This window comes from Hemibagrus wyckioides, linkage group LG13 (assembly GCF_019097595.1).
Source record: "Hemibagrus wyckioides isolate EC202008001 linkage group LG13, SWU_Hwy_1.0, whole genome shotgun sequence".
Lineage (NCBI taxonomy): Eukaryota > Metazoa > Chordata > Actinopteri > Siluriformes > Bagridae > Hemibagrus > Hemibagrus wyckioides.
This window is the reverse complement of record NC_080722.1, coordinates 17,825,138-17,837,275: the sequence shown is the minus strand read 5'-3', so window position 1 is coordinate 17,837,275 and position 12,138 is coordinate 17,825,138. Positions and strand designations below refer to the sequence as shown.

Genomic DNA, 12,138 nt, shown 5'->3' with positions numbered 1-12,138 from the left:
TTGAATATTTACCTGAGGAGCTTTTCAGCACTCTATGATATTATGCAGAATTGCAAAATGGCAATCTGACAGGAGCATGTGTGTGTGTGTGTGTGTGTGTGTGTGTGTGTGCGTTTAGAGCGATTTGGCCACATTGTACATCAAAGCTGGGGTGAAGAATGTTGGCACGGTCTTCCTTATGACAGATGCCCAGGTTGCAGATGAGAAGTTCCTTGTGTTAGTCAATGATCTTTTGGCATCAGGTAAGCACTGACATGTATTAACTCACGGCTAGCTTTGATGTTTGCTTTATTTCTCTGCCTGCTACAAAGAGCAGGTTAAAGTATCGTCCCGGTATCATTAGTGGTCTATTCATACAGTACAATATTATTTTAAAGCAACCTTAATGGCAAGATTTAGTTTTAGTCTTTTCATTTCAGCCATATACTCGCTTTTGGCTAAGGTAGTAAAAAAAATGAAACAAGAATGAGGTGTGCTCCCTTGAATGTTCCTTTGAAATATTAAATCCTAATATTTACAAGACCTGACAGAATGGTACTTCACAAGCCCAGAGTCACTTAGCTGTCATCACCCTCAGCTTCTCACTGTCTGAGTATTTGTTTCTCTTGCACACAGGTGAGATCCCGGACCTGTTCCCTGACGACGAGGTGGAGAACATCATTAACGCTGTGAGGAACGAGGTGCGTGGTCTGGGACTTCTGGACACCAGGGAGAACTGCTGGAAATTTTTCATCGACCGCGTCCGTCGGCAGCTCAAGGTGTGTGAGGATGAATGATGAGTAGGACCACCAACTTGTTAGCAGGATTGCTTTCTTTATAGAAAAGTCTCAAAATAAACCCCAAACAGTTTTTTTCACACAGATATTTCTATCTTCAAAGTAAATGGTGATATCAAACCCATTTCTACTCTCTGAGATGCTCCAAGTGTCCAAATTCCAATTTTAAGGAGTTTCTTCAACCACAAAAATTCTGTGTAAGGTTATCCCAAAAGAGGTAACAAAGTCTCACACTGAAAGCCAACAGTGTCCTGACTCATTTTATATCAGACTTTTGACATGTAAAATAATTCATTTGTTTATACTGATTGAAAATGTCCCATAAGACGATTTTCATTCTGCTGTTCGACTGGAACACCATTGTTCTGGAAAAAAGGGTTAAGGTTGCAGCACAGTGTGTAAATAGGAAGGTCTCTGCTGTGTTTTGATATATTCAGACAGTTTGCGTTACGGTCATAATAATAATAATAATAATAATAATAATAATAATAATAATAATAATAAAAATAATAAATAAATAATAATAATAATAATAATAAATAGGGAATGCCATTATAGGAAAATCATCAATAACAGGCTGGTGTTGTGGCTACTCCAAAGGCGTGAGGTGACCAACACACAGCATTTCCCAAAGTTTTTAGGACAAAGGATTGTACTTTAATTAGTCCTGGGGTATCCTATATTTGCAGGTGGCGCTGTGCTTCTCCCCAGTGGGTAATAAGTTGAGGGTGCGCAGCAGGAAATTCCCGGCTGTGGTGAATTGCACTGCCATCGACTGGTTCCACGAGTGGCCACAGGAGGCGCTGGAGTCAGTTAGCATGAGGTTCCTCCAGGAAGTCGAGCACATTGAGGTGAGAACTGCTCACAGTGTTGGGTCAGGGGTCAAACACCTTATACTTCGTTACACAGGGCTTTTTGACACCTAAATGTGATTTGATATATGTGATATATGATGATATAGGTTATTGCATTATATACCTTTTTAATGCTGCATGAACGTAGATAGTATCCAAGTGTTCTCAGTATCTCAGGTTGAGCTGCTAGAGTAATTCAATAGAGTCCTTTTATTTTTTTTGGCAAGTCAAGACGCCTGGAGTCATGAGAGAAATAATTAGCCTGCGCCGGGTGGTGTAAAGTCATTCTCATTGTCGTGTTTGGGAGGAAATGAAATGATGATCAGAAATGAATGTACTGACACCTCTGGCAAGGTGCTGTTCTTTTACACTCAGATGGAAATTAGATTTTTTTTTTTTCCTGCATGTGTCTAGCCACAAGTGAAGGACTCGGTGAGTAAGTTTATGGCTTATGTCCACATCAGCGTCAATAAAACCTCAAAGGACTACCTGGTCAATGACAGGCGATACAACTACACGACACCCAAGTCTTTCCTGGAGCAGATCAAACTGTACAGGAACCTGCTGGCTCTCAAGAGGAAGGACCTCAGCATGAAAATGGAGCGACTAGAAAATGGCCTGCAGAAGCTCAACAGCACTTCGGCTCAGGTAAGTCCTTCATCCAGTCCATAACTCGCCAGTTTATTCTGAAATATGAAACATTCGCATGAGGTATTGGTAATGTGAAAGCTGTCATGTGGACTAGGAAGTGCACAGAGAACCCAAAAAAACTTGGAGGTGGACTGGAACTGTACCGTGATTCTTGTGAATGTGAACGCAACTATACTCAGGTCTGCACGTGTTCGGGAAGTAACCTAAAGTAACCTGTAAAGTAACCTGTGTGTGCGTGTGTGTTATAGCTGATGACGATGTCCGTAATTTCAACAACACGTGTAGCTTGAGTGTCAGGGGAACAGACTGGGACACAGAGGAGATAGATGATGTGACTTACTGCACATAGTAGCACCAAAATCATACAAAAAATATGATGAGTTGAATCAAGTGACACTGGGAACAATACCCAGACCGTAGCAAACGAGCACAGTATGAAAACAACCTCAAATCCAGTCCACGTCATTTTTCTACTTGTCATTTTAAATAATTGATATAATCAGCTTACATACTCAGCAACACACCAGTGAAGGAATCCAGTGAAATAGATTTTTTTAAAGCCCAGTGATGTCAGGTTTCCAGATGGATCTATTGAATTGGTCAGCAGTATTGTGAGAGCATGTTCAGAAAACTTGTACATCACTATAGTCCCACCAGCTTACGTCCATTGCTTTGTGTTTTGTCACACAGCAGCAGTGCACATTTCCTCAAATGAGCCGTTGTGAAAATTAACATCAGCAGCTTCTTCCAGGCAGAAGCCGTTTTATTTTCATATTACCGCCTCCATAGATGTCTCTTTAAAAAGACACACTGGAATGAGCTTTAATTGCTTCTATTTGGAGTCGCCCATTACGGCTCCTTTCTTTTTTTCATTTCTGCCATCAGCTCTCCCTGTGGATTTCAAGGAAGAGAATGGGTCAGTCAGTGTCAATTCTGTGAACTCCACAAAAAAAAAAAAAAAAGGTCAGGATGGTCTCCGGAATAAATTACTGCCCGAACATCGCCTGAGTCAAACCAACATGCAATTTTGCATAATCTTGAGGTTAATAATGTTTAATGAAGGGCTGCTGGAACTTTAAAACCATGTTATCTCCAGATATTATCCTCCCAACGTTACCTTGCTTTGGCACTGGTTCATTTCGCCCGGCTGTGTGTTATGAGCTGCACCAGGGTTTTTCTAAGCTGCTCATGTCAGGTTAGAAGCAGGTGGGTGTGAATCCCACAGGTGCAGACCTGCTAAAGCTCGCTTTTCATTCGCAAACTAATGGCTTCAGGGCGGCATTTTTTTGGACCTGGCTACGCTTTCAATGCAGCAGCAATCGGAGATCTCATTTGCACGCATAAGTCACACTTCTCGAGAGGAAAGTGGGGAAACTGATTTGAAACACTGTATTGTTCAGAGAGAGAGAGAGAGAGAGGGAGAGAGAGAGAGAGAGAGATTGACGCCCACTGGAGTGGCTTGTTTAGATTTGCGTCTGGGGAACCGATGATGAAGAAGAGGGAGTAGGAAAGACAGTCGGGTCAGGAGTGATAGCTGGCTGGCTATCAAAATAAGAAGTGGGTGTTAATGAGAGAGAAAGTTTATTGGTGTTGTAGCGCTCAGCTTTATTGAAGTGGGACCGCTGTAACATGTAATTAGCGAATATTGATGCAAACTAGCTGAGCTGATCCCTACCCGCATGCCGGAGACTTCATATGGATTTTTGCCAGGTTATCCTTTATTAGATCCATTTATTAGATCCATTATTAGATTGTGTAAAATTGGACCATTGCTTTAAGCACACTTTGAGACTTCAGTTGTTTTTTTTTATCTTCTCATTGAAAACATACAATATTTGGTTTCAGTTCTGCTATAAAACTAGATTAGGCTGCTTTATTAACCATAAACACCTTTTTTTTTTCCTCCTGAAACTCTTTCACACAAATGTAGTTATCTCTAATCTTCGGTCCTTCCTCTAGTCTTTGAGAGAAGCTTGGAAAGCGTTTAACGGAGGTCATACTGGTCTCATAGGCTTTTGATGGAATCTTCAGCCTCTACGTGGTTCAGTCTCAGTGCCGAAGTCGCATGTAGTTCTCTGAGTACCTTTTCTTCTGCAGAAGTGGGGATCATTATAGCTGTTTCATGCAGTTTGGAGAGCGAACAGGGAGAAACTCGGATGAAGTGGGATTTAAGTGTGCTTTCTGACTGTGCTTTCGTGAGCAATTAGTACTCCATCATCTCTACCTCCTATTCATCTTTTTAATTACCCACACGATAGCAACTTGATTTTTGTGTGTTTCGCCATTCCGCTACCCGGAAGGTGGTTTGTCCCAGACGTCTCATTTTCGTCTGACTAATCAGCTCATTTGGAAAAAAAAAAATTCTGCTTTTGATTTCTCATGTACCTTGAGAAGTGTTGAGATTGCAGAGGAAGTTTTTGTTTCTTTTTTTACACTTTACTCATCTAACAATTTGTGCAGTCTCGTTCGTACATCATGCTGCTTTAGATTGTTACTGATAGCGGTTGTATAGCTAATTACTTCATTGCAATTCTCTTCTCTGATTGACTTTTCCCTCTCTGACAGTGCTCACTGGAAAATGGCCGTATCAAGCATTTTGTAATTAGGAAAGACTTTGACTATTAAAGTATCTGCATCAATCATATCTACAGCAGTCTTCATTCTTGGTATTGTTTTGTTGTTGTTTTTTTTGTGCAATATCAATTAAAAATGACAACCCACTCATTTCTCAGATAAAGATCATAAATACAGTTTTAATTCAACTCCAAAACAATAACGAATAATCTGTTATTCATAAGCTCTACAGATGCAATTAGATGATAATGACAAATTCATGTTTTTGTATTTTAGTGATTATGACGCTCATGACGAATACAGCTTACAGCAGACGCTGCATTTGCATATGCTCAGTACATTCTATACATTAAGATATTTGGAAATTATTATTATTATTTGTAGTAGTAGTAGTATTAGTAGTATTGTTATTGTTGTTATTTTTATTAGTAGTAGTATTATTGTTGCTGCCAATGTTGTTGTTATTAGTAGTAGTATTTTTGTTGTTAGTAATAGTATCGTTTGTTGCTGTTTTTAGTAGTAGTAGTAGTAGTAGCAGTAGTAGTATTGTTATTGTTGTTGCTGCTATTGTTATTATTAGTAGTAGTATTTTTGTTGTTAGTTTGTGTGATTGAAATGGAGGGAAGTGGAACAGTAAGATTGCAAGGTGAAGAGGTGAAGAAGTCACTGAGGAAGGGACAGGAGTCAGAGCTGGAGGTAGCAGAGCTGAAGATGTTGAGGTTCTCTTTGGGAGTGACAAGGTTGGACAGAATTAGGAACGAGTACATCAGAGGGACAGCTCATGTTGGACGTTTGGGGGGCAAAGTTAGGGAGGCCAGATTAAGATGGTTTGGACATGTCCAGAGGAGGGAGAGTGAGTATATTGGTAGGAGATTGTTGGACATGGAGCTGCAGTTTTGTTTTTATTATTAACAATATTATATTTTATTATATATTATAATATATCATTCATTCATTCATTGTCTATACCCGCTTATTCCTAGGATTCCTAGGGTCACGGGGGTCTGCTGGAGCCTATCCCAGTGCACATAGGGCAAAAGGCAGGGGTACACCCTGGACAGGTCGCCAGTCCATCGCAGTATTATAATATATATTACATATTATTATATTATTATTATTATTAGTAGTAGTAGTAGTAGTAGAAGTATTGTAATTGTTGTTGCTGCTGTTGTTGTTGTTATTATTATTATTATTAGTAGTAGTAGTAGTAGTAGTGTTATTGTTGTTGCTATTTTAATGGTAACATTGTTGTTGCTGCTGCTGTTATTATTAGTGGTAGTATTTTTGTTGTTATTGATGCTGTTGTTGTTGTAGTCGTAGTACATTTAGAATGACATTTCTGGCATTATTATTATTAGTTGGAATAGTAGTAGTATTGTTGTTGCTGTTGTTATTACTGTTGTTGTTAGTAGGAGTATTATTGTTGTTATTCCCTACTTTAGCAAATTACCATAAACCCAAATGATTAAATGTATTCACTTCATTTCAGTCTTGTTGGATGTCTGAAGTAGAAAATGGTGATTATACACTGTTCTTGGTCTTGGCCTGACATCATGCATCCCAGATCAATAATGCAAAACATCTCAACTTAAAGAGCAACTTGTTTACCACAAGTTACAATAAGCCTAACAAATACAAGCTTGGTTAGTACAAGTGATTTCCACAAGGAATTAAAACTCTAAAATGACCTGACATGCTAGCAGTAATGACATTCTCAATCATTATTTATCGTCATTAAATTTATTGTTTTATTATTCAGGATTGTAATCAGTTTCAGAAAAAAATTGTATAGAGCTGTAGAGTCTTGATTTTTATACTACCATTTTTTTTTTTTAGAACAAACAAACAAAAAAGCACTAACTAAATTGCCTTTTGTGCTGAAACAAAAAAATGGCTCATGTGATGAGCACATAAAATAAACATTGCTTTAACTTGGAGACTGGATGTTTACCTTCGCAGTAGCTTTAAAGGCAGAAAATCATTAGAAGGAAAGCTGCATGTGTAACTAACAGGATTAAAATGGGAGGTTTTATTGTGTAGTGCTGAATTTCTTTAAAATAAACCACAGTAATAATCGCATTGTTTTTAGTTGTGTTGCTCTGTTGCATTAAAGCCAGTAAAATATTTTCTATTCAACATTTCATAAATTATATATTATATATTTTCACTAACACTTTTATTCCCGGAGCTTTGTTTCAATGTTTATTCCGTCCTCGCTTTTCCCCAAACCTGTAACCTGGTTGGTTGACAACACTTTTCCATTTTTCTGTAGTTCAACTTTTCCAACTTTTCAAAGAACTCCACTCTGAGCAAAAGAAAAAGAAAATAGGAATAAAAATGCTAGTGGCAGCATTTTTTAAAAGTCATCCCATCTATCCCGCTTTGTGGCTGCTTCCCATAGGATCGCATGTAAAACATGCACAGGCATTTAAGAAAAAAAAAAAGTTTGAAAGCAACCTCAGTGTTCACTTACAAGGAACATGACTTGACAATCGCTCCCTTTACACGGAAAAGAGGTTAAGCAGTGAATTAATCAAGTACGAGAAAAATAAAACATTAAGAAATTGAATTGGATTGCGCATAAAGTATGACAGGACGAATAAAGAAAGCAAAGAAGAAGAAAAAACGTGCATAAGAATTACAAATGTCTTTGCAGGAAAGAACTGCATGTGCTAGATGTGCAAGTTTTATCTCCTTCAAGCATTTTGAATTACCCCCATGCCACTGCTGAAGATTATTGAAGATTCATATTGAAGATTAACAGCTGGATAAGAATCATAATAAAGCAAGCTTGGTCAATTAGTATCAGTATCACGTCTTAGGGAGAGTCAGAATGCAGGACCACAGATCACCGGTGTGCGATAATCCTTTAAAAGAAACTTCAGTGCCTTTCTTTTTTTTCACCTCTCCATAAGAATATATGTTATGCCTTGTCTAAAGCATTCACTTGTTTATTATTTCTCACAAATTCTCTTGTTTCCTGCGGTAGGTGGATGACCTGAAGGCCAAGCTGGCCGCTCAGGAGGTAGACCTGAAGCAAAAGAACGAGGATGCAGACAAACTGATTCAGGTGGTGGGGGTGGAGACGGAGAAGGTGAGTCGGGAAAAGGCTGTGGCCGACGAAGAGGAGCAAAAGGTCGCCAGCATTGCAGAAGTTGTGGGCAGAAAGCAAAGGGACTGCGAGACGGATCTGGCCAAGGCAGAACCTGCTCTCATAGCAGCCCAGGAAGCTCTCAACACGCTCAACAAGGTCAAACACACCACCCAGCATATCTTCTTACAAACTCTCTCTACTCTATGGTACTGCTATATAGGGCATGGTGTTATTGGGATTGTGCTATTATCAGAAATAACAGACACAGTGCTGTGAAGTCGATGTTTACCCAAGTGTACCAAAGTGTTTTATTCCTCTTACACCACAGCAGGTTGTTTTATTAATGAATGATACTTCATTCTTATTAACAAGTTCGTTCTTTTTATCATTTGATGCTATGGCAGCTTATCATGTTGCCAAAAAAAAGAAAACCAAAGAATTTCAGGTAAATGTAAGTTACAGAACTCTGACACTAGAGACTCCTTTTTATAAATATTACCTAAACATCTCCTTACAAAAACCTTAACCAAATCAATGATCAAACATTATTTAACATTATATTTAAGAATTGAATGCACAGTAACACCACCACCAGTGTCGTAATTCTAAAAAAATCCGGATTTTTATTGGTGCTCAGAGTTTCTCAGAGGGGTGAGTCAATCAGAAAACATGGTGGAATCAGTGGATGTGGCATCTGTAGCTGACGGGAAAATTAGTTGAAATTTTGTTGGAATATTTACTCGCATTAGAAGCTGATTTCAGTTATTATGTGATTTGTATATGAAGCAACTTTAAATACGAGCAAACTGGATTACATTCAAGCACTTAGAGGTTTGGGGGTTTGATTACGATATAATATGCAACAAATAGCCTTTGCAGTATAGTGTACATAAATTGATTAAAAACAAACAAAAAAAAAACCCAAACACAACTGATGTGCTTTTTTTGTTAGGAGTTAGGATTTTTAAAAAACTTGCAAAATTTTTTGTAGTTATTTAAGAGAAAATACACCTCCATCTTGCTCCGCCCAAAGTGACTGGAAAACACCTGTCAAGTCAAGTCAAGAAGCTTCTATTGTCATTTCAGCCACATATAGCTGACGCAGTACATAGTGAAATGAAACGTTTGTCGTCGTAATTCCGAATTTTTAACTCGTAAACATGAAATTACCAAGAGCACTTTACTATAAAAATGACATATTGAAAGAATCATATCACTTTATTCCTGACCATCTGATCAATCAGATTCCAGAATTCAGCAGCGCTGTGGTATTTATAGGAAGTATATAATAATTTCTGTAGCATCTGTGGCATGAATGCATTGATTTATCATTCATTTGTCAGGAACAAATCTACAGTAGAAAAACTTTTATTACGGTAAATAAGGACAAACTGTCACAGCCTGAAACTACATATGATCCACAGCCTGAAACTACATACTTTGGCTTGTTAGTTCTGTCTTCCTACCCACTTGTGACCTGTCCATTTCTTTTTCATTCTCTTTGCACTCCGGGGTTGCTGTTTATTCTGTCAGCCCTTTCCTTTCACACTCTTGCTATATATTGCCAGCTTTGGCTACAAGGTGAGAACATATAAGCTGTACAGAAATGACAAGTGGCATCAAGCTCTGATGTAAACATGTGGTAATGACATGAAAGCTCAAGGGGGCACATGACATGTGGTGCTTACATGACTAAATTAATACACCTTTTCTTTAGGATGAGCACCACGATTCTGTTATCCAAAGACGTCAGCAGGGTTCGTTTGCAGATTGCACATCACACAAGTGTGTCCTTATGTTAATATATGGAAATATATGATCATGTCCTATTGAGTGCATATGGAAATAAGAGCAGCTCTGAACATGATTGTAAGATCACTGGAAACCATATGCAAGTCTTTAAGTAGGTAACTAGATGCCATGTTCATCAACAACTAGCTGGCTTGTTTATTTTCCACAGATTGTGCTAACAAGCAAGCTAACATGAGCTAACCTGACAGGAATAATGAGAGGATATTCATTTATATTTATAGCCTGAAAGTTAGCCCGCTAACTAACAGAAGGCACTCTGAGGCAATCTTATAAATCATGTTTAACTGCTAATAGCAGCCAGCTAGCTAAGCTAACCTGACAGCATTCTGGAAGTATTTTCTAAGTTATGCTTGTTTGTGATATTTAATGCTAATTTTTGTCACGTTGGGGTTTTAGTGTTTTATTAAAGTATTCTTATATGGTTATCGTCTTATAGTCTTCTCCAATTCTTGCTAACTTTCTAACGTAAGCTAACCCTGACAGGATTTCTGTCATGTTTGTAATCTTCACTGCTAATTGTAAACAATGATGAATGAAACTACTGTTTGGAAGCTCTCTCTCTCTCTCTCTCTCTCTCATGCAGCTCATTTGCTAATTGGCAAGACACCATTGCAATGTCATTTTTCCTCACTGTTGCTTTTTGCAGCTTCAGACAACGATATTTATTCAGTGGCTGACTGTAGTCGCTCGTGTGGTACCTGCTAAACTGTGCCCCAAAAAACTGTTATGTCAGTTAATCATGGAAGACTGCGTGAAGGGAACTTTTGATTAAATGTAATCTGCTTATCACATGGTGTGAGTTTGGAGATTAAATAAATCATTAGCCGTCTTACAACACAGAAAGTTACACATTGTGCAGAAGGGTGACGGATGGAGCTGATGAAAACACACCATGACATCTTCCAAGTTAGCAAATTAACCGTCTGAGAGATTGTTGAGATGTAAATTGCAAACGTTCTGCTGACATTTATGAGCTATCTGGGTATAGGCGCAAAGGCACACATGTTTTTATGTCTGAAAGACGCATCCACTGATCTGCAGATTGCAGATAGACTCTTCTTATCAAAATTGCTGGGTAAAATTGCTGGTGAAGTTACTCACTGTCACGTAGACTGTGTTTTACCAAGGCCAACGATCATGGTCACCATAGGCTTTATAAGCAGGCTTTGTGGTTTTGATTCTTAGTTGCGAGGTATGTGCTTGGTCTGTGCTGTTACTGTGATTATCCTATTTTTTAAAAAATTTTCCAATATTGTTGTCCTACTCCAAATTTTATTTCTTTTCTGTTACTTTTGATCAATTTAAGAGTGAGAGTTTTTTTTTAAAAATCTAATATGAGCTGATATTTGATCGTTTTTTAACCTTGTATTTTTTCTCTGTAGAACAATCTGACAGAGTTGAAGTCCTTCGGCTCACCTGTGGCTGCCGTCACCAACGTGACCGCTGCCGTTATGGTCCTAATGGCTCCTGGGGGCAAAGTTTCCAAAGACCGAAGCTGGAAAGCAGCTAAAGTCATGATGGCTAAAGTGGACAACTTCCTAGATTCTCTGATAAACTTCGACAAGGAGAACATCAATGAGAACTGTCTGAAAGCCATCCAGCCCTACCTGCAGGACCCAGAGTTCAAACCGGAGCTGGTGGCCGCAAAGTCCTACGCTGCGGCAGGCCTCTGCTCCTGGGTTATTAACATTGTAAAGTTCTATGAGGTTTACTGTGAAGTGGAGCCCAAGAGACAAGCCCTGAACAAAGCCAATGCAGAGCTTGCGTCTGCTCAGGAGAAACTCTCAGTCATTAAAGCAAAAATCAATGTAAGTCACTTGTACCCAGGGTTCTTTTATTTTTTCTCTTCCAACAACATGACAGAAGCATTGTTATGAGCGCTTAGTATCTCTTTGCAGAAACCATACAGGTTTCTTTGAAAATGTTTTCAGTTCTATAGTTCAAAGTGATAAAGCTGCGTTTTCAGCTGCTAATTGTGTTTGTCCTCGGGTTATTATCACTGCAGTGAGGATTCATTGTTGAGGCAGCTAACACTTTGTTAACTTTTCAAGGCTATAAAGAGTATAAACAAATACCTTGTTTATAGTCTTATATGGATAGTGTTTAGATGCATTCATTTCTCTCTCTCTCTCTCTCTCTCTCTCTCTCTTTTTTAACAACCTCTATTCCTCCTCTCCCCCTGACAGCTCCTTAATGAGAACTTGGCAAAACTGACGGCAAAATTTGAGAAAGCCACAGCAGACAAGCTGAAGTGCCAACAAGAGGCCGAGACCACAGCACGCACAATCTCTCTTGCCAACCGCCTGGTGAGAACCCCCCCATCCAAACACACACACACACACATGAACACACACACACACACACACCGGTATATGGT

General features: G+C 38.8%; 1 protein-coding gene across 2 annotated transcripts in view; it reads left to right on the top strand.

Moving 5' to 3' along the window:
- Positions 1-12,138, top strand: part of dnah9 (dynein, axonemal, heavy chain 9) — a 90,223-nt gene that overhangs the window by 48,964 nt on the left and 29,121 nt on the right. For both annotated transcript variants that reach the window (XM_058407213.1, XM_058407212.1), the window contains exons 45-51: positions 119-242; positions 616-758; positions 1,466-1,627; positions 2,045-2,278; positions 7,845-8,105; positions 11,144-11,569; positions 11,948-12,067. In XM_058407213.1, the coding sequence (XP_058263196.1) occupies positions 119-242; positions 616-758; positions 1,466-1,627; positions 2,045-2,278; positions 7,845-8,105; positions 11,144-11,569; positions 11,948-12,067 (1,470 nt within the window). The remainder of the gene's footprint in view (positions 1-118; positions 243-615; positions 759-1,465; positions 1,628-2,044; positions 2,279-7,844; positions 8,106-11,143; positions 11,570-11,947; positions 12,068-12,138) is intronic.